The 23,560-nt window shown below is 43.5% G+C and overlaps 1 protein-coding gene across 1 annotated transcript in view; it reads right to left on the bottom strand.

Moving 5' to 3' along the window:
• The window catches only part of CCDC170 (coiled-coil domain containing 170), an 80,613-nt gene that overhangs the window by 9,850 nt on the left and 47,203 nt on the right, over positions 1-23,560 (bottom strand). Inside the window, exons 6-9 of the mRNA XM_032836365.1 lie at positions 19,466-19,783; positions 14,975-15,175; positions 9,057-9,230; positions 6,229-6,471 (exon numbers count right to left, since the gene is read on the bottom strand). Of these exons, the coding sequence (XP_032692256.1) occupies positions 6,229-6,471; positions 9,057-9,230; positions 14,975-15,175; positions 19,466-19,783 (936 nt within the window). The remainder of the gene's footprint in view (positions 1-6,228; positions 6,472-9,056; positions 9,231-14,974; positions 15,176-19,465; positions 19,784-23,560) is intronic.

The raw sequence follows: 23,560 nt of genomic DNA, 5'->3' as shown, positions 1-23,560 counted from the left end.
AATAAATAAATAAATAAATGGGCAAATTTAATGGCATATGAATTACATCTCAATTTTTTAAGGCATAGAAATGTAGTTCAAATTAATATTTTCTATATCAACCTTCCATAAATGGTGAAATTAATTCTTAATTCAATAAGTGTAGTGGGTTGAACTGCATCCCTCCCCACCAAAAAAATAAATATATGTCCACCCAGAACCTCAGAATGGGACCTTATTTGGAATAAGGGCCTCTACCAGTATCATTAAGGTAAGGATCTCATTATGAGATCATCCTGCAATAGGGTTGCCCCTAAGTCCAGTGGTGGGTGTGGCTTATGAGCCTTACAGAGAAGGAGACAGAGCAGGAGGGACACACAAGAGGACAGTCACCTAAGGATGGTGGCAGAGAGGAATTCCGCAGTTACAAGCAGCAAGCGGGAGCCCAGAGGCTAGAGCAATGGGCCCTCAGCTTCCCCAGAGGGATCAACCTTCCCAACACCTTGCTGTCAGGATCCTGGCCTCCAGAATTATGAGAGAAAAAATTTCTGCCGTATCAAGCCACCCAATTTGTGATCATTGGTTTTGGCAGCCACCGAATATGACATGAAGGCCATCTTTGCTAACATTCCGAAATGTTACCTTGTGAATAATAAAGTCAGTACAGGGACAAGCACAGGCAACATACAAAGATAAAGAGTTAATATCATTGGGGCTCCTGGGTGGCTCAGTAGGTTAAAGCCTCTGCCTTCGGCTCAGGTCATGATCTCAGGGTCCTGGGATTGAGCCCCGCATTGGGCTCTCTGCTCAGCGGGGAGCCTGCTTCCTCCTCTCTGCCTGCCTCTCTGCCTACTTGTGATCTCTGTCAAATAAATAAATACATAATAAAGAGTTAATATCATTGATCTCTCTTTGACACGAATATGTCTCAAACAATAAAAAATAAAAAGTCACTTGTAGCTAAAATCTCTGACAAACTCATGAAGTTAGCATTCACGGTGTTAGTAAGTCAGAGAGATCTCTGTTCACTAATGGAAGGCATCCTGTGTCCGCGGTGAAGGTCCTGATTCATTCTTGAGTCCGTCAAATTCCCCCTCTCCTACTTCTTTCCTATAATCTTAGCTGGTAAAAAAGAAGTGGATCTTAGTCACCTAGGTGGCTCAGTGGGTTAAAGCCTCTGCCTTCGGCTCAGGTCACTACCTCAGGGTCCTGGGATCGAGCCCCACATCAGGCTCTCTGCTCAGTGCGGAGCCTGCTTCCCCCTCTCTCTCTCTCTGCCTGCCTCTCTGCCTACTTGATCTCTGTCAAATAAATAAAATCTTTTTTTAAGAAGTGGATCTCTTTACGCAAAATAAAGCAAATAAACACACAAGCCAACTTTATTTACTTTCCTAACTCTTCCCCTTTTCATCTAAATATTCCAGAAGAGCTGACCACTGACTTTTGTTTCCACTTCTCCTTCATCCCTCAGCATGTTGGAACTTGACCTATTCTCAATGGTCACCCAGGACCGCTACAGTCTACTACACGTGCTTGAGTCCGAGGTGTCCCAATACCAAGGGCAGGAGACAGCCATTCCCCCTCTACCTTACCACTATACTTGATGCTATTGGCTACAGCCTCACTATAGAGACCCCCTGTTCTCCCTCCCTTGTCTCTCTCTGTTTCCTTTTAGTCTCTTCCCTGATGGTTTCCCTCTCCTGTCTGAAAGTCTTCAATGGCTCCCCAGGGCCCAGAGGACAAGTCCAAGCATCTCAGGAGACACACAACACCCTGGCCCCTGTCCACTGCCCAGCTTCTTCTTCCCCCACCCCGCCTCTGGACATCAGCATGGTGCCAGCAGCAAACGACCGAGCTTCTGCTCGCCTGCTGAATGCATCTGGTTATCACTGGTATCATTCCCTTCTCCAATCTACTTGTCTATACTTCAGTTACTCCCATCAAACGTACACAATTTTTCCCATATCCACGTATCACCTATGGTCATCATTCCTTTCCTTAAGTCAACCATCTTTTGAACTTACCTAATTTATTTCTATGAAAAGGAATTTTGTAGGATTCCAGTAGAATTTGCCACGACTGGAAGATAACAATAAAACAGAAACTGTACAATGACCATGAGGAGCATTGAGTCATGTATGGAATAGTTGGTCACTATCTTATACGCCCGAAACCAATATAACTATATCTTAATTATACTGGAATTAAAAATTTTTTAAAGAAAGAAAAAACCCACTGTACAATGAAAACAAAACAGTATTTCTAGATACTATTCCTTGTACCCAGCGCTGAGCTTAAGGCTTCTTCTTTATTTAAAATGTAGACTAGCAGGGTGCCTGGGTGGCTCAGTGGGTTGAGTGTCTGCCTTCAGCCCAGGTCATGATCCCAGAGTCCCAGGATCGAGCCCCACATTGGGCTTCCTGCTCGCCAGGGAGTCTGCTTCTCCTTCTCCCTCTCCCCCACTCATGCTCGCTCGCTCTCTCTCTCTCAAATAAATAGATAAAATCTTTAAAATAAATAAATAAAATGGAGACTAGTAAATGTTCTAGGGGCATAAAGACATAATAACCTCTAATTAAGATTTTCTCCTTGATAAGGAGTTGGAATTGGAAGAAAATGGAATTGGAAGGAAGGAAGGAATTGGAAGAAAAACAAAAGGGCACCCATTTTTTACCTCACGACAGAACATTCTATAGTGACCTATCCTGAAGCACCTAGAAGCATTTTATATGCCCCCAGAGCTGTGTGCCCCACACTCGAAAGCTTCGCTTTACCCCAATGACCCCAGAAGAAGAAAGTGTTAAGCCTGACACTATCACCAGAACTACACATTGCACAATCCCGTCACCCAAAGAGCAAAGCTTCATTCCAAGCGTCAGGCTTGCTTGTGAAAGGTTACGTGGAGAGACCACTGGCAGGTGAATTATCATAATCCAGGCAGAACAGGGGGTAGATGTGAGGCAGCTGTCCTTGCGGCCAAACGCGAACACACTTTTCAGATGCCAGGCCCAGTCCCCACCAGCTGTTGACCCCCTTTTGCTACAGAAAGTGTGGGCTTCTCTCTCTGCAGCACCATTTGCGGGTTATAGGGCCACCTTGGCTCCGGGTCCCAGTGCCTCTCTCCATATACTCAGCCTGGAAAACGCCCTCCTCAGAAGCCACACCCCCAAGTGGTCCCCAGACCGCCATTCACCAGGAGGGGCCCCACTTCCAAAGCCACTCTTTCTCCACTCTCCCCCAGCAGGTGCCGGGCCCTGTGCCTGGGCATCGCCCATGGGGGATCCCTTCTTCCATCGGCACCTCGCTGGCTCCTGCACTGTGAGCTGCCATGCCCCGTGCAGGCCAAGCTTTCTCAGACTCCTGACGTGTGTGGTAATCCTAAAGCCTCGTCCAGCCCCTCAGGACAAACTGCCCACCCCCCCCCCAGGAGTGACAGAATTAGCTACAATGGTGGGGCGTCTGCGTGGCTCAATGGATTAAGCCGCTGCCTTCGGCTCAGGTCATGGTCTCGGGGTCCTGGGATCGAGCCCTGCATGGGGCTCTCTGCTCGGCAGGGAGCCTGCTTCCCCCTCTCTCTCTGCCTAACTCTCTGCCTGCTTGTGATCTCTCTTTCTCTCTGTCAAATAAATAAATAAATGAAAATCTAAAAAAAAAAAAAAAAGAATTAGCTACAATGGCAACTAACATTTGTACCGGGCTTTATTCTATTTTAGCTTTATGTTAACTGGCCACATGCAGAGAGCTAGCTGGAACCTTCCAGTAAATGTCACAGAGTCCAGACAGCCCTTTGTCCCGGCCCAGCCCATGTCTTTCAGAGATGGAATCTCAGTTCTTAGAAACTGGCAAAAGCAACACAGGCCTCTAGCATGGGGGGAAGCAAGGGTCTCTGAGATATGGGGATGGGTGGATGGAAAGAGCCCAGCGGGATCCGGTTAGGGAGAAGGGATGCTCAGAGACCCAACCCATGCAGATTTCACAACGACGTTAGCAGTAAAATAAAGAGCAAGATGAAGTCAACCCTGACTTTTTAAATTAAGCTTCTTAATTTTTCCTGAGCACAGAAGAGTGCACTATAGGAGAAGGGTAGCAGCAGGCTGGAGGGAACCGGGGGAAAGAAGCCAGGCAGCCCACAGGGTACCTCCCAGCACCAGTCAAACCTTGTTTCTGAAACACAGAGTGGTCTCAGGAAATCCTTGCTCGGGTCCTTGCTTGGAGAGACCCGGAGGCATCAGGTCTCCCCGGTGTCCCCCCCAACTTAGTCATCCGTAGTAACCACCCAGACTGCTCCATGTCATTCTCTACCCCCCTGGCTTCGTGGAGCTCCGGAAGCTTGGAGTATGAAAATCCCCAGTGCTGTTTCCCCTTCCTTCCTATCACAGATATATTTGAGGAATTTGAACTATTCCCTTAACACCCACTTACAATGAAACATGTCCTTTCTTTATGACTGAATTTACCTCCTGGTTTTGAAATCCAAGTTCACTTTATTTATCATGCCTCGTCTATGTTTTTCTACCTGCCTACTGAACACCAGTTATGGGAACTATTGTCATCTCTCCTTCAACAAGGAAGCCAATGAATAGAACAGATTCTTCCAAGGCCTAAGGCTAGGGGTATAGCAATAATAGTAGTAAAGACATTAATAAGTTCTAATCAAGATTTCTTCCTTGACAATGGGAAGAACTGGAAGAAGAAAACCAAAGGGAACCCATTTTTCACTTTAGGACTCAACATTATATAATGCCCTGCCATACGCCAACTAGAAACACGTTATGTCCACCACAGGACATTTGAACACCCGGCTTTACAACACAGATGCTGCCTCAGCTCCCCCTGCAGCCCCTTCCAGCCAGGGTGGGAGCAATGGCTTGCTGACCCCCTACCCCAACACCCCCCCAAGATCAGTCTCAAGGTGTGAAAGGGTGTGGAAGATACTTGATATTTTCTCCCCACATTTTGCACCCCATCACATCCTTTCCCTTGCTTCCTGCTTTCCTTCCCCCGGCCTGTGTCTGCCCTTTTTTTTTCCTCTAGGTAAATAAGCTTCAACTCAAAAGGGCTTCAGGGGAAAAGAGCTAATGACTCAAAATAAAAAAATAGAACAGGAAATACTTCCTAAAATACTGTCCCCGCCACATATATTTAAGTGCTAGCTTAATGCCAGGTTCCTTTTCCCTCCTGGTCTGTTTCCAGACTCAGAAACATTCCAGAAGCCCAGTCTAGAGCGCTATCTGCAAAGAGCCAGGACGTTATTCCCATCTGTATTCCCAACACGCATATCTGCCAGAACTGGTTTGTGCCTGTGGAGTTACATATACGTTCCAGGGGCACACGCACACAGGATGTTTAAAGATTTTGATTAAATTTGTTTACGTTTTAATTCCTTTCTTCTCTGTAGTGATTAGAAGGGGAACGCTTGAAATCCAGGATGCACACTGCCCTGACCTGGGTACCTTCCTCACTTCTGGGGATAAGGCTTCTCCAGCAGCTCCTGAAACACCAGTTGCCCGCCTGACTCTTCCCAGTGAAGAGCTGGGATCATTTGCTCAATTCTTCCTAAGCAAATTCCTACACGATCACTCCCTACAGGATCCCAAGTACCAGTCACCCACCCTTGGAAGAAATGCTTCTATTTTCTGTAGTTTGCACCACCCCCTCCTTTTCTTTCAATTCCAGGAGAGTTAATAGACAGTGTTCTATTCCTTTCAGAGGTATGACACAGTGACTCCACACTTCCACGTCTTAGTCGGTGCTCACCCCAGGACGTGGCCTCTCCATCCCCTCCGCTGACACCACCCTTTTCTGACCGACTTTTCACGCAGCCACCACGGTCTCATTCCAACTATCGAAGACACGCTGTGCTGATCTAATATGCCGATCTGTGTAGCTTTTGCCTTTCCCCCAGGACTCTAGAAAATCAGAGGAAGCTTTTGTCCCTGTTTCTATTCTGCTGCATCTGTTATAAGACTTCCACTCTTCGGGGCGCCTGGGTGGCTCAGTGGGTTAAAGCCTCTGCCTTCGGCTCAGGTCATGATCCCGGGGTCCTGGGATCGAGCCCCGCATCGGGCTCTCTGATCAGCGGGGGGCCTGCTTCCTCCTCTCTCTCTGCCTGCCTCTCTGCTCACTTGTGATCTCTGTCAAATAAATAAATAACATCTTTAAAAAAAAAAAAAAAGACTTCCACTCTTCCACATAAATTAAAAATGGTAACTTGCAAAAAGCAACAAGGGAACCAAGCCGAGCACTTGCCTTGAGCTCACTGGTGTCAGCCAGCTTGGCTCTGAGCTCCGTGTTCGCTTCTCGACACACACTTAGCTCCTTCTGCAGCCTCTCCACCTTCTTCTGCAACTTTCTTAGAGTGAGATTGGCCTCGTCCCTCTCCACGGCCAAGGCCGAGCGCACCTGCTTCTCCTCCTCCAGCTGGGCCACCTTCTGCCGTAGAAGGCTCAGATGTAGTTCTTTGCTCTCCAGCCTTTCTCTCTGAGTCCTGAGCTGATTTGGTACAAACGGGGATTTTTAAAAAATAATAATAATCATTGGACAATCAGTAAATAAAAATGAATCACTCGGACCATGTTGTTCTTTATCTACACTTCAATAAGACTCATCTGTAAACTGCCCAAAAAGGTTATTGGATTCCTTTCCCTGATTGCATTTTTTATTCCTATTTTTCCAAGAATTAATTTTGTAGCTGCAAGGATGAGACAAAGGAGGCACAGAAGATACAGAGGGAAGTAGGCTTTCAACATCGGATTCCCTCCAACATACGTGCAGCATAATAGGCACATAAAATTGCTTTTTAAATGACTAAAATGGGCTTATCAAGACCAGAATATGGTAGAGAGACAAAATCCTCTCCACCACCCCAAGCCAACTATACTTATACTGGCCTTTTCTAAAAGAAGCCAGAATGCAGGTTAGTGCTCAAAACCTAGACTGAGTAATTTCAATCCTGTAGAACTAGACTGAGTGACATCAAACATGAGAGTCGGTATATTTTTAAAGTAAGCTATACAAGGGAGAGTTTAAAAAAAGCTTGGTTTATATGTTTAAAATCTTTGAAATAGAAGGGACTTAAGGGGCGCCTGGGTGGCTCAGTGGGTTAAAGCCTCTACCTTCGGCTCAGGTCGTGGTCCCAGGGTCCTGGGATTGAGCCCTGCATCGGGCTCTCTGCTCCATGGGGAGCCTGCTTCCTCCTCTCTCTCTGCCTGCCTCTCCACCTACTTGTGATCTCTGTCTGTCAAATAAATAAATAAAATATTTTTTAAAAAGAAGGGCCTTAAGAAGGTTTTTAGTTCATTGGCATCTTTATTATATACCTTGCCTATACCATCCACAAACCAAGCAGAGAACAAGTTCTTCAAACAGCACTTACCACTCACAGTCAAACTTGATAAAGGAAATCACAGTGGTTTTTAGAAAAAGATTATGGACCCTAAGGGGGGAAAACGTCCTCCTAGGCGTCAAATGTCACAATTAGTGAGTAGAATATTAAGTACGGGAACCTCTTTCATCTGCTGCGCACACTGGACATTAGAATCGTTTAGAATTCTAGAATGTTAGAGCTGAAGAGTGTCGCATTTTCCCTAATTATATACTCCACACTTGTGAAGTGTTCGGAGACATGAAGGGCAAACGGAAACACAGGCTTGTACATCTTGTCTAACTGTGACAGCATGGTCCAGACCAGATCCATCCTTAACAAGGCCCTTTTCATGTTCTCTAACCAAATTTCCTTCTTTGAGCTTCTTCATGTCAAATCCACTCTACTGCAAAATTACACTGGTAAGGTCTGTAGACTGGTAATTTTAATGATTATACAATACTTAATAGTGTTAATTGTAATGATTATACAATAGTTAAGAAGGAATGGTTTTGAAGAAATCAATTTTCTAGGAGAACCCAAAGAACAGTAGCTCAATTCAATGTTTCCAATGATAATAGGGTTACTGCTTTTTTAAAATAAAACACTCCTAAAAATCTAGTAAATGGAGAAAGGTCAAATGTGAATAGGTACAGTCTATAAGCCAAGAGTTTAAACATGTATTTTATTAAAAATGAACAATCTTATGAGGAAGATATTATACCTATCTTAAATATGCGGAAACAGGGAGAGCTATGTAATTTGTCTACGGTCACATAGCTTGGTGGAACCAAACTGGGATTCAAGATGTGACTCATTACACAGCCTGTATGCTATAATTCCATCACAGAATTTTCTCCTAAGAACTATTACAAGAACACATCTGCGTTTTGCTCTCTTTCACCAACGCCAATAATTATATAGTAATTAGATTTTTACCCTTTCATACACCCATTCATTTATTTCATCTAAACTGTTTCTAACTCTTCTTTAGAATGAGTGAAAAATTAGCTTTTCTCCTCACTTTACTATCCAATGCAAGAGGATTTATCCAGTTGGAGACTGTCACATGTTCCCCAGCTCTCCTCATCTAAGAATATAAACAGTTTCTTAGCAAGGCAAGTGGCTACTCAGAGTAAAGACTACAGTTTCCATCTTCCCTTGCAGCTAGTTTCAGCCTTCAGAACCATGTGATATAAATACAAGTTCACATAGAAAATTCTAGAAGCCTCCATCAAAAGACTGCTCACACATGCTCTATTGCATCCCTCCTCTTCATCCCTTTCTGCTCTAAATTTCTGTCTGGAACACAGACATGATGATTTTAGGTACCATTATGAACCTTCAGGATGTGGACCACCCCAGGAATGGGAGATTAATGGACTAAAATCAGCTGGGCTCCTTGAAAACTTTACAGAGCAGACCTGCCACACTTACCCTGAGCCGCCTACCTCCAGAAATTTATGTGAGGTGGAGGGACCACTTCATGTCATTTAAGTCACTTTTATTTGGGATCTCTATTACTCATGGTCACACATCACCTTAGCTGATATACTTACCGTCCCTCAGACTTGAAACAGAGACTCAAATTCTAAATATGTATTTGTATGTTTCCTAACTACAGTTGCAAATAGGAAGGAGTACATTATTTTTCAATATTTAAGTCTCTCTGCGATTCCTTCTCTCAGCACCAGCAAGTTTCAATATCCCCTACCTTTCTCTGTAAATTGTGGGCAATAGTCTTGTTTTCAATGACTGCATTGCTCTCGAGATGGACCAGCTGTTCCGTGCGAGCTAAAACTACATCCAGACGCATGTCAAAGCCAAGTTCAGCAGCCATCTGGTCCAGTTTCATTTTTTCTGAGAGTTGATCCAGAAATTTAAGATACTAAACCCAAGAAATAAAATTAAATTGAGACACAAAAACAAAGTTAACAAGTGATCTCACAGTACCCCAAACTTATAGACAGGTCCCATTAAACCTACTCTATAGCCCAGCCTGGGACCCCAGTGCCTGGGAATGAATTTCTGTACCATCATGCCAGTTCCATGTCCTGCTTCGTGTCCAAATTCACTTGACTCTCCTGGTCAGTGATCTTGATATCCAACCTAACAGTAGACACTCTTCTTCACCCCACCACATGACAAATCTGGCACCGTTCTGACTACATCCACATGTCTCTGTTTTGGCTACTTGTTGCTACCACGATGCCCCTTCTAGGTTAATCCAGCTCCTGGGATCTACTCACGTTCCATGGCAATTTTTCCCACCTAAGTGGGCCCTGCCCTCAAATGTGAAAAAAAAAAAAAAATAACAACAGTTAACCACTCTGATCACTCCATAATCAAAGCTCTCCATACAAATACACTTGGACAATGCTTTTGCTTCCATATTTAAAATCCTACACACATACACCAAAAAAAAATGTCTTTTAAGAGTTTTTAATGTTTTGTACTTTAAGGAATAACAGGGTAAAATAGAGCTGTATCAGGGAAGTCAAGGTTCATCTTTGAACAGGTTAGTGTCACAAAACTGTTCTAGGATCTTCTGTCACTTGATTTCCTTTTTCTTTCTTCCAAGTTTTTATTTAAATTCTAGTTAGTTAACATATAGTGTAAGATTGGTTTCAGGAGTAGAATTTACATTCTACATTTAGATTCGACACTTACATACAACATCCAGTGCTCATTACAACAAGTGCCATCCCTAATACCCATCACCCATCTAGCCCATCCCCCAGCCACCTCTCCTCCAGGAAACCTCAGTTTGTTCTCTATAATTAAGAGTCTGTTCTATAGTTTGTCTCTCTTTTCTCCCCCTTATGTTCATCTATTTTATTTCTTAAATTCCACATATGAGTGAAATCAATTGGTATTTGTCTTTCTCCAACTGACTTATTTCACTTAGCATAGTACACTCTAGCTCCATCCATGTCATTGCAAATGGCAAGATTTCACTCTTTTTATGGCTGAGTAATATTGTTACACACACACGCACGTGCGTGCGCGCACACACACACACACACACCACATTCTCTTTATCCATTCATCAGTCAATGGACATTTGGGCTCTTCCCATAATTTTTGTTCCATATTGTTGATAATGTTGCTATAAACATAGGAATGCAAGTATCCATTCGAATCAGTATTTTTTTAAATTTTACTTTATTTTTTCAGTGTTCCAAGAGTCATTGTTTATGCACCACACCCAGTACTCGATGCGATACGTGCCTTCCTTAATACCCACTACCAGGCTCACCCATCCTCCCACCCCCATCCCCTCCAAAACAAACATGGAGGACATTAGGAGAAGAAAAGGAAAAGTGAATTGGGGTAAATCGGAGAGAGAGACAAACCATGAATCGGTATTTTTTGTATCCTCCATTTGATTTCTGTGGTTTTTAGCCATCCCAGCCAGAGTAATGCTTCCTAAGTGCTTGCTGAATTAGTGAACCAATCAATGAGTTTTCTGTATCATCACTTCATGATTTGGATTCTCTCTTTGAAACTTGATTCTCATTGCAATAAGTCCTCATCTATCTGGCATCTTTGAGGCAATTATATGTTTAAATAAGTATAATTTCCTGAGGACTGAGGCATGCCAACATTAAGCCCAGAGCTATCTACACTTTGAGTCATCAAGATGAAATTGTGAGTATTTTCAAATTTTGCTGAATGGCATATCTAAAATTTTATCTCTTCTTTGGGAGGCACAGTCATGGCAAAATACTGCTTATTGGCTGTGTTACAAGACCATGGGTTACTTTGTTGTGCTATAAGATCACATCATCAATTTGTCACTTTTTAATGTTGTGTCAGCTCTCTCCTTGGAATTACTTTTTTGAGAGAGAGAGAGAGTGTGTGTGTGTGTGCACAAGTTGGGGAGAAGGGGCAGAGGGAGAGAGAGAAACCTAAGCAGACTCCATGCACAGAGTGCAGCCCAACATGGGTCTCCAACTCATGACCCTAAGATCATGACCTAAGCTGAAATCAAGAGTTGGACGCTTAACAGACTGAGCCACCGGGCGCCCCCGGAATTACTCATTTCTAATGTGTGTGAATGAAAAGAAAATAACTGCTATTGTTTGTTTTGTAAGTAAAATAGAATCAGTACCTTTCGTGCGGAGGCATAAAGCCTCTCTTGCTATGTCTACATGTGACCCATCCACTTAGCGTGCAAGGATCTCTACCAGGAAAAAAGGTTGAAGACCGGACCAAGCCAACACCACACAGAGCAACTGACCATTTCAAGGATCTTGGCTAGGCCTCAGAAAGCGAGGGTTGCCAGGGGACTTACTGTACAGCTTGTTTCTTTGAATCACAGATTAGCCTAGATACCTTCTATGTGGCATGAGCATCAGTTACCTACATCTAAATCTCAGCTCTGTACAACTTAGCTTTTCTGGTTTATACACCCAACCCCTCACTAGGAGGTGCGTGTTGTGGGTGGTTACCTGCACAACAGTCAGCAGGATAGAATCTGTTTACATAATTCGCTTTCATAACTGAGAGTTCTTTTGATTCTTCAGTCTCAATGAAAATTAACGAGTCACTACAATGATTTTTAAAAAGGGGGGGAAGAGACCCCAATCTACCTATAATTTTTGCCTTTTATTGTGTTTCTTCATAATTTAAATACTATTTATTTAACTCTTCCCTAAGTGCTGGAGAAACCCAGAAAAAAGAAAAAAGAATATTCCCCTGGCCTCAAGAAGCTTGGAGTTGACTGGAGAAGATGACTAAAAACTGAAGAAGGGGTGGGAAGGTGCCCAGGTGGCTCAGTCAGTTAAGCGTCCAACGCTTGGTTTCAGCTCAGGGTCGTGAGCTTAAGTCCCACGATGGGCTCCATGCTAACTCTCTCTCCCTCTCCCTCTACACATGCTCGCTTTCAAATAAATAAATAAACAATCTGGGGGGAAAAAAAAAAAAAACACCTGAAGGCAATCGAGTCACTAAGTGCTGGGACAGACACGGGCATGTGTTACACGACGGAGAACTAAGTCTCTAAGGGACTCCCAGAGGAAGTGACACTGGAGGCAGTTCTTCAAGGGACAGCTACTACCTGATGAAGGAGATAAGGGGAACATTCTCTCAAAGAGAACAGCAGTGTGCAATATGGGATGCCAAGGGGACCCTCTTTTTTTTTTTTTAACAAATTTGAATTTGGATATCTTTGGACTCAATCCCCACACACCCTTGAAGGGCCCTGTTGGTCCCTGGAGGCCTTGAGTTTGCCACCGTCAGGTGGAAAGATGGCAGGTGATGGGAAGCCTGCGGCGGGGGCGGGGGGCGCTGGGTGGGGGGGACCTGGTCAGGTCACAGAATGCTCAGCCAAGGCGAGAAGGAATCTGTAGCTGAGCCTGAGGGCCATAGAGAGCCCCTGGCCAGTTTGAAGATGAAGAGAGGCAAGATTAGGCATACATTTATTAAGACATTGCTTCCAGGGACATCACAACCGTAAGAAGGTTGTTTCTGGAATCCATGCAAATGATCATAGTGCTCCGAGTTAAAGCACTGCTACCAAATACAGAGTTGGGGGGGTGGTATTTGAGATACATTAAGGAGATGGAATCTGTAGTGTTTAGCACTTGCTTAAAAAGAGGGAAGCATTAAGGATGACTCTAGGGCTTTTGGCTCAGGCACCTGGAGGCAGGAGGGGGCAAATCTGTGGAGAGGTGATCGTTTCCATTTGGAATAGATTTAGTGCCAGGTGTACGTGGGACATCTATGTGGACAGTCCGACAGACTTCTTCCAATGGGACATATTCTATTCAGGTGCAACATGTCCTTTCAAATTCAAAATTTCAACCAACACACCTTTTTCAGGTACCCTTCACCCATCCCAACATCTTCAATCTACCCCTTCATGTATAAAACCACTATTTGGTCCAAATATTTATTAGCTTCTATTCTACACTATTCTAAGAATCCTTCAGCTGGGCACTCTACCTTTGGCCTCCAGACCCTCAGAGCCAGTCTGCTTTCAGAGACTCAAAACCCTTTCTTTCTTTTACTTTCTTCTATTCAAAAACCTACGGTGTCCCATTACATATTGGATAAAGCTTTGGGAAATTAACCTTGTCTATCCCAATTATTCCTACATGCTTCTAGAGCCTCCTCATGCCTCTGGCCTCACCACGCACCACATTCAGTCTCCCCATGCCTCACTGTCTCCTAAGCAGTCTGGCAAACCTCTGTTCCTTCTCCCTCCTGCTGTTCCCTGTACCGAGTCCCTTCCCCACTTCTTCTGCCTGACAAATTCTTACTCATTCTTCAAAGCCTCTCATGAATGTCACTTCCTGTGTGAAGAGGGCTCCTTTCCTCACACACAGAAATAGGGACTTTGCCCAAGTTCCTGTTGAATTTTACACCTATCTCCATTAATTAATGATTGTGCCTTCATTGACCTGGGCCATCCACTTAGATGAGGATTTCCCACAGACCCCTTATGCGTCTTTGCCTAGCCAACCTCAGTGCAGGCACAATGCTTCCTCAGCTTAAGTACAGAAACATGAGAATGAATGACTTCCAAGGTACAGATTTTGTAACCGAAGAGTGTCTTTGTGCCAAATTCCAATCCCATTTGTCTTTTTCTTCTGCGGACTCCTGGGACCCACAAACATGTACCTTCCCACTCCATCCAATAAAACCTTTCTCTGGTCCTCCTGCTGCCTGTCTCTTTTTCCCTGGTCACCAGACTTCGTAAGAATCTTTTTCTACATTTCTAGTCTTCCCTCCCGACTCACCCCTCAGGCCAGCGCAAACTGGCCTCTGTTCTCCATCACTCTACTACAAGTGGAGGCCCCTCCTCTCCTCACTCCATCCTTCTTCTCGCTCACTGGTTAGTGCCATTAACAGTTCCAAGGCTGTCTATACGTAACTTCAGCTTCAGGGCGACATCATATCCTCTTTCTAAAACAGAGCAACGCTCAAAGTCACTTACTACGCTCCGTATTCTACAGAGCAGAGATAAAGAATCTTTGTATCCAAACCACTCTAGTCTTCTCTCCTGTCACAACCCCAGCCGGGGTGCCATGTTGCAGCCAAGCGGGCACAATCGCTCTGCACTCTGACCTCGTGATGCACCTACAAGCTCTCATGCCTCCGCCCAACCTCTTAGCCCTACAGGATCTGCTCCTTCTCTCCACTAAAACCTGCCTTCTCCTCCAAGGGTGAACTGCATTATTTTCTCTCCTGTGAAAATCCTCCTCTTATCATTCCCTAAGGGATGAGGCTATCATTCCCTTCACTGAGTTCCTACAGTGTTTCATCAATCAGTCCATCTCTTACAACACCTACAGCTTCAGCGTCACAGCAAATTACCAGAATGCCAGCCTCCTTTATCGAATGATGAGCCTTTTATGATCAAGAACTATGGGTCATTCGTACCTTAGCCCTCAAACAGAATAGGCATTCAACAGATATCTGATGAGTTTACCTGGATTAATTTGACTGACAAAAGCCCCCACAAAATAGGAAGACCTCCCCCCAAAATGATATCTGTTGTTTTCTGACATTTCCTCATTACTCACACACATTCCACTAAAGTGCTATAAAATTCGGAATATTTTCAGGTAAAATTTTACACTGCAACAGATGTTTCTACCCATGGATATACCGTCGGGTTATTACTTTTTGTTTCTCAAAATTCAAGTGATCTCGCAAAACATCTCCAGAAACCAGCTCTCCCTCCAGGTGTGTCAGCTGACCCTGAAGACTTTCCAACTTGTTTTCTGCTTTCTGGGCTCTCTGTAAAGCTTTCTGGTGAAACCCAGATTCATTTCCCAACTGTTCCACAAGCTCAGATATTCGGACTTCAAGCTGGGAGACCATCTGGAAACAAAGAAACAGACAAGGCTAAGCCTTGTTTTCGATGCAACAAAGTGTTAAAATCCAGTGCTCAGCCAGAGCAACATAACTATAACACCAACTTCCAGATTCTTTGTAAAAATTAAATTAAAAAACATATAATTTGATAGCAGTCTTTTCCTCTCCTGGAAATAAATCTGCATTCGTTGTCTAATAAAGTATTTCTATTGGCATTTTTAATTTTTATATAATTCCTTAAACAGGTTCCTCGAGAAATATTTATGATCATACTGACTTACCCTTAAAACTGCCACTAATTTAGGGGTTTCAAAGTTCAGCTAGAACAAAAAAAAAGTTCAGACAAAGTACTATTAGACCTCTTTAAGTGTCATAGTCTGGAGAAACTCTTCCACCAAATATAGTGGATTAAAGATTATACAGTGAGTTAGTTTTGTGGTTTTTTTAAAGATTTTATTTATTTATTTGACAGACAGAGATCACACGTAGACAGAGGCAGCCAGAGAGAGAGAGAGGGAGGGAGACAGGCTCCCCGCTGAGCAGAGAGCCCAACTTGGGGCTCGATCCCAGGACCCTGGGATCATGACCCGAGCCGAAGGCAGAGGCCTCAACCCACTGAGCCACCCAGGAGTCCCTGTGAGTTAGTTTTGATAGGAAACTTATCAGTATTTCAAGGACATAAAGATTTTTTTAAGCTTTCTTTCAATTTTCCATGGAATATTGATTACTTATGCACCAAACTCTGGTGGTGTTGCCTCTGTGCTACATACTTAAGCATTGATGTTATCATTTTAGCCTTTGAGAGGTCAAATTTCATATAGCAACTTTACATACAAGAAGGCAGGAGAATCTGATTGCTACTTCCTCTCCTACAAAGAGACCACAGTTTCTCCATGAAGGCCCCCATTCCCATCACACACCCCTAACTTGCCCATCCCTTCCTGAAGTTTCCCTTTGTCCTGATATTCCCTTAGTCAAGAACATCAGTTTACCAAACAGCTCAGGTACAGTCTGAGAATACTCAAATTGATTCTACCAAATCTACTTTTCATGAAATGTTGAATTCAATAAAAAATACCAAGTTTGGGATGATAGATTTGTTTTGATGGTTTGTTTCAGAAGAGAAAAAGAAAAAAATAGATTATTTAGATAATACTCAGTACCACTCTTGCAAATTGAAATAATCTGTGGCACCCAGGTAGTTCAGTCAGCTAAGCATCTGCCTTCAGCTCAGGTCCTGATCCCCATGACTCCCACAGAGTCATTGGACCAAGAAACACTCCACTGGAGGAAATAAAGGTTTATGTGTGCCTAAGAAGAATGAAAGAGCTGTCTAGATAAAAGTCTGTGAGCTTATAGGAACTGTTTTTAACTTGGAAAATGACACAGGAATCAATCATGATCATGTCCTCTCTGTACATAATCATTTCTCATCCAGATGGTTAGCCAGTTAGGAAACATCTAAAAGTAAGAGAAAAATGTTTGCCTCGAAATTCCACACCAAAATCTGAAAATGTCGCAACTTTCTGTCATTGTGCAAGACATCATTATTTCAAAAACACCTGCTACAAGGGTACTGAAATTTCAAGGCTAAATAACATCTATGCTCATTTAGAATTCCTTGGAAGCCAATGGTAGGGCATTCCTCTAAGAGCACGGTTTCCAACTGGGGGTGCTCTTACCCTTGAGGGACATTTGTATGGAGACATCTTTGGCTGTCACAGATTGAGGGGGGAAATGGTGCGACTGATACCTAATGGGTAGAAGCCAGAGAAGAAGCTGTTCAACACTGCAGTGTACAGAACAAAGTGTACAGAATGGGCCCACGACAAAGGGTTATCCAGCCAGAAACGTCAATGGTGCCAAGACCGAGAAACCCTACTCCAAGATCTGGCAACACTTTGAAAAAGACAATTCAGTTTTACTATAAGAAGAAAAGCAAGGAACAAGAAGAAGTGACTTACTGAAAAAGTGTGGGTGGTGTCCTGAATTCTACTGAGAATTGCAAACACGGGGGAGAGTCAAAATGAGCAGGAACAAAGTAAACAAGAAAAGTGAGGTTCAGAAAGTAGGAGTCAACCTGAAACAGTGAATTTGCCAGGCCCAGCCTGAACCCACCCTTGGGCCTTCCTGTGGGTTATTACTCAACCACTGGGTGTGTGTCTAACCAAGGCAGCTGGCAGGGAGCACAGCCTCCTCAACAAACAGATTCATCAATTTGTAAATCTCCCATTCTTCAGAAACATTTCTAAGGCAATATATGAAATCCATTTTCTCCTAATTTTACTCGAAGATGAGTCACATAAGACCCCAGCTATATGCTTGATTTCAGGCTTTTAAATAGTGGGAACAGCTATTGAAAAAAATTACAGGGTAGAAGAGACAGACAAAGGCACTAAAAAGACTCTGAATCATTCTGATTTTTGGGGGGGTGGGAGAGAGGCATAGCAAGCTTAACCAATTTACATCATTTTTCTTTAGAAAATAAACATATACAGCATGCTGACAATTTCATGACATGTTTCACATGCTGAATTAAAATAGTTTGAGGAAAACATTTGGGAACACAGAAGAGGGAAGCCATAAAACAAAATGGTAAAGAACCATTAGCTACTGAATTCGATCGACCGCAAGTCAAGGTAAATAATCGACTGAAGTATTTCTTGGTCCTGGAGATAATTCTCTTCTCCAGTCCAGTACCAATCACGAGAAAAACTGAGCTACTCTCAGAGACCTGCACATGTCACAGGATGGACATTTCATATCCACAAAGACAATCCTACACTTGGACAAAGGGGTCACTTGGGTTGCTCCTAAGAACACACATGAATTCTGGAGAATTTTTTTTAAGATTGATTTATTTATTTGAAAGAGAGAAAGAGAGAGAAAGCTGGGGCGGGGGGACAGAGGAAGAGGGAGAGAGACCCTAAAGCAGACTCCACGCTGACTGGGGAGTCCCACCCTGAAGCTTGATCTCGCGACCCTGAGATCACAACCTGAGCTGAAACCAAGAGGTGGGCACTTAACCAACTGTGCCACCCAGGTGTCCTGAATTTTGGAGAATTTTTAAAAGGAACTGAAAATGTTTAACCATTAAAGGAAATTGTCAAATGCAACCCTGAACTCTAAGTTAGTGATGGCTTGGGGTTATTAGAAACATCAAAAGAGGGAAAAATACAACTTCTGCCTCGGACCGGCCTGAACTCACTGAAGAAAAAGATCACAATGGAATTCTACCTAGAATCTGGATATTATTTACTTTAAAACCTCATTAATTAGGACTTCGATCATTTGGATTTGATGGTGATTTAAACAGAGTCAGGCTGAACTTAACTCTGCTAAGCAAAGCTATGTAGTAAAGGAGAATTGTTAATAGTATAAACAAGACAAGAAAATTAAGCAATCTTCGATCATATATGTGAGTTTAAACATCTTGCTCCATGTTTTCAACAAGTCCCTTAAAAGACGGTTCAGGCACCATTATGAAGAGGAGGACAGAGAGGAAGAGAAGCGGGGGCACCAAGGGTTAATATTTGTCATCATTACTGGCCAGGAAGCGTGTTAAGGAATTCATAACAATTGTTTTTCATTCAATGCTTCCAACAAACAATAGCTTTCTGAAGCAGATACTCTTCCAGGTCTAGGAAACCTTGTCTGCAATTCCAAAACCCAAAAGCATCTGAAAACTGACGGCTTTTTTCCTAATTCACTTGCTTATGATAAAGCTTGCCAGGACCGGACTGGGCAGCAAACCCTACCCAGAAGCGCCACGGAGCTCCTCATGGTCCTGCTACGCTCCTAGGGATGGAGCTGCCGCGGGGTTTGCTGCAGAACCATGAACACGGTTGACTACAAGGTGCTGCCCACACCCCAGTGAGGAGGAATGTGTAAGTGCGCTCTCTCCAATGCCTTTCTGTGTTACTACTTTACCTTTCGAAACCCCAAAACATTCTGAATTCAAAAACACAGACGACCCCCGGATAGGAGGGTGGCTCAGAGGAGGGAGGGGTGCGGCTCTGGAGCCTTCCCTGTCCAGCGGATGAGAAAACAGCATCTCAGGGGCTGCCGTCTTAGGAACCTGCCAGTGTCACACCTGGACTGAGCGCGTCCACAGCACGGACGGGACTGAGCCCAGGCAGCTCTGACTCCAGAATCCACATCACGGTCAGTGGTCACTGAAGTGACACTCCAGGCTCCCAAAGTATGATATATAGTTGAAAGTAATAAAACCCACATTGGAAGGACCCAGCAAATGACTGTCCTCAAGAATCTTACAGGCGGCCACCTCCCACTCACCCTTTCCCTGCTGTCTTCCTGGCGGGTCATTTCTCGGATCCTTTCCAAAATGGCATCCTCCGTGGGCCCCGTCGGGCCCCAGCTGCCTCTAAGCAGGGCTGCGACTTTCTCCCTGAATGAGGAGCACTGGTTTCGCGAGGCTGCAGCCGCATCCAGACTGGTCTCCAGTCTCTTCTCCAGCTCTTGGGAGCTTTTCTTCAGGAGGCTCAGCTCCTGCTTCGAATCATCCCAGACCCGCTGGCCAGCCAAAAGCCTCTCCTGGAGGATCCTGACTTCCCTTTCAAGGACTTCTTTGGTCTGTACAGCTCGGAGCAAGTCCTGAAATGATTGCAGACAGTGAAGACGAGAACCTGAGTGGCCACTGAGGGACACCTGCATTTGCTTTTTTTTTTTTTTTAAGATTTTATTTATTTGACAGAGAGAGACACAGCAAGAGAGGGAGCATAAGCAGGGGAAGTGGGAGATGAGAAGCAGGCTTCCTCCCAGGCAAGGGGCCAGATGCGGGGCTCGATCCCAGGAGCCTGGGATCATGACCTGAGCCAAAGGCAGCCACTTAACGACTGAGACACCCAGGTGCCCCCTGCATTTGCTTTTTATTTCCCTTACTTACAGACTTCATGGAGTGAGGATGAATTCATCACGTTCCCTGTTTAAGCGTAAGCTCCCCACCACCTCTCCCTAAAGTTATTGAATTATAAAGGCAATGTAAGGTAAACGGAGGTGCCTAAGAAAGAGAAGGGATATAAAGCCAGAGCTAGGAGAAAAAGGAGACTGACCTATAAGCCTTTTCTGTGTGGACCTTGAGAAAGGTCCTGCTGACTGAAATGCTGGTGGAGGCAAAACATAGAGAGAAAAATTTACAGAATTAATTATCTGTTCTAAAGCTTGATATACATGGAAATTAACTCTGAATAACAGTAAACTTTCAGAGTCTTACCTACAAGTCCTATGCAATAAAAAGTGTCTGAATAAAGATGGCTCCTTAATACTATTTTAAATAACAGAGTAGTGTTTTCCCAAAACATCCCTGCAGAAGAGATCATCAGAACTTTCTTCCAACATCCATTTACTGCATATCTCCTTGTCTCATAAAGTGGATAGAAGAAGAGAGACCGAACTCTCCAGCCATTTGGTGGGCAGGAGGATTAAAAGTAGAGGGAAATAATGTACCACACCGAGAACAGTAATTTGAAAGAATATAGTATGTATGGTTAGGTTCACAAAAATAAATGAAGGGCGTAAAAGAGGCTACCGGCGCACTTACTTCTATTTACTTCTATTTACTACAATCTAGAAGGGTCCAAAGTGGCATAAAAGGGACATCTTTTAAAAAAAAAAAAAAACTTGTTGACATGGATTTCTAAAATACATGAGTCCGCATCAGATAAAAATAAACAACTTGTTAACCAGCACTGCTACAGTATTACAGCCTAGTTAACTGGGGGGGAAAAAAAATGTTATTTATTACAAACAGTATGTTAGGGTCAAAAGCAACAAAAAAGAAATATTATCTTCAATTAACAGATTCTATGCCTAAACAGGCCAGTAACATTTTAGGCTGCCAGTTAAAATGCACTCAACCCTTTCGCACTGGAACTAGACTTTAAAAGGAATTTATCAAAAAAATAAATAAATAAAATAAAATAAAAAATAAAAGGAATTTATCTCCAACAGCTTGGAGACAAGAAAGATGTTCCTTGAATTGCTATGTCTACTTTTTATAAAAAAGAGAGTATCTTTCTTTTTTTTTCCCTGGTGATTTTTTTTATAATCAAGGTAGTCCCTGGCATCAGCTTGAAATAAAAAGTTACTGAGCGTGGCTAAGTAGCTAAGAAAGTCTGACCTTTTCAGAAAAGGAATGGCTAAACTAATCGTGGGACCTATTTTGTGAAATGCTTTGGTCTCAAGGTCCTGGCAACACTTCGATTCCCCGGTCCCTTTCTATCCTGGTCCTCTTGGTGGAGAAGCCGCAGTGTTGCTAATTAAATTATGGCCCTTAAGGTAGAGTCCAGGACACTTTCTCACAAATACAGTATTTTAATACTTTACAGATTTCTTTTCAGAGAGTAATACAATAGGGGCTCCTGGGTGGCTCAGTTGTTAAGTGTCTGCCTTCAGCTCAGGGCATGTTCCCAGGGTCCTGGGATCGAGCCCCACATTTGGCTGCCTGCTCAGCAGGAAGACTGCTTCTCCCTCTTCCACTTGCCCTGCTTGTGTTCCTTCTCTCATTGCATCTCTGTCAAATAAACAAATAAAGTCTTTAAAAATAAAAAAGATAGTAATACAAAAGCTACTCAATTTGGATAACCGGTATCACCACTGATGATAATAAATTAGGCCCCTACTTTACTTAGAAATGACCATCTAACATGTGGTTAGAAAACTAAAGGTCCCAGGGGCACCTGGGTGGCTCAGTGGGTGAATCCTCTGCCTTCAGCCCAGGTCATGATCTCAGGGTCCTGGGATTGAGCCCCGTATCCTGCTGTCTGCTCAGCAGGGAGCCTGCTTCCCTCTCTTTCTCTGCCTGCCTTTCTGCCTACTTGTGATTTCTCTCTCTGTGTCAAATAAATAAAATCTTTAAAAAAAAAAACAAAGAAAAAAAAAAAAACGAAAGGTCCCAAATTCAGTGATGCAGAGATGAGAATGAATTCTAATCCCCTTCAAGCTCTAAAACCTTCTAGAATATTCTATGTTAACTTGTATATGGAAAGAAAACCCTAATGTAAAAGAGGGGAATTACCATGACCCAGAATGTGATATTTTTAACCACGTAAGAAAGGTCCTCAAAATACACACAAAAAAATATATCAGATGCTTGATATACAGACTTACTGTCAGTTTAGAGTGTGCTAACCAACTGATGGCTTACACCAGGAAACCAATAAACACAGTGAAAATATTCCAGCTATGAGGAATTTTTTCCATCCCCAGTATCAGACTATTGTCTCCCTGCTTTCAAGACAAGAGCCCAAACAGTTCCCAACAAATTCAGAGCACAAACTCTTATGACTGGTAAAAATCAGAAAACTCAATTTATGGTCATAAAATACAGTGGCACGTGGCAGCAGGCCAGATTTCGTTTCTGGACACGTTTCAGCCGCATGAAGTCCGTGTTGTTTCTCACATGAAGTGCAGCCCTGGGGAGCCAGGCACAAGGCCTTAGGGACGGCCCCTCCCTCTGTGCTCTGATTAAGTGCTTCAGGGTTTCGAAGCACTGCGCCGATCTGCTGGAAACAGATGTCCTCAGACTACAAATGCAATTACCACAGAGCTCGCAGAAACAGCCCTGAAGTGGAATCTGGTTGCATGGCTACCTCAAGGATACGCTCAAGTAATGTGACATCAGTATCACTGGCCAGGTCCTGGGGACCGCTGTCAGACCACACTGACACACAGAACAAGAGACGAGTAGCTCCCTCTGAGCAAAACCAGGGCTGACCTCCACAGAGGAAATCATATTTGCAAAAGAGGACAGCCACTAGAGAGACACTGATAGGGATGAGTTATTTAACAAAACCATTTACTTTTCGTTTGTCCTACCAACGCAAGAAATGAATAATGACCCATTCACAACCACTTTTAACCAAAACAGTTGTAAATAATATGATTAAGGTATTCAATCTACCTTCCCAATTAAATGCATGTCTATATTAATTCTCATTAATTAATGAGAATCATTAATGCATTAATCATCATTAATGCATTACGTGATAAAGCCATTCAAAGGTTTGTTTTTAAAATGCAATTGTTTCCTATCTTAATGTTGCTAACTATTATATAGATTTGGATACGCATGAGATCAAACTGCCTCTCAAAAATCCATGGCTGGGGCGCCTGGGTGGCTCAGTGGGTTGGGCCTCTGCCTTCGGCTCAGGTCATGATCTCAGGGTCCTGGGATCGAGCCCCGCATCGGGCTCTCTGCTCAGCGGGGAGCCTGCTTCCCCCTCTCTGCCTGCCTCTCTGCCTACTTGTGATCTCTCTCTCTCTCTCTCTCTCTCTGTCAAATAAATAAATAAAATCTTAAAAAAAATTCATGGCTAATTATTATTTGGGTGGAGAACCTCTGGCTTGAGTTTAATTCATCCAACCCTAGAT

The sequence above is a fragment of the Lontra canadensis genome, unplaced genomic scaffold (assembly GCF_010015895.1).
Source record: "Lontra canadensis isolate GAN:19392208 unplaced genomic scaffold, GSC_riverotter_1.0 scaffold92, whole genome shotgun sequence".
NCBI lineage: Eukaryota > Metazoa > Chordata > Mammalia > Carnivora > Mustelidae > Lontra > Lontra canadensis.
This window is presented reverse-complemented; position numbering and strand designations above follow the sequence as displayed.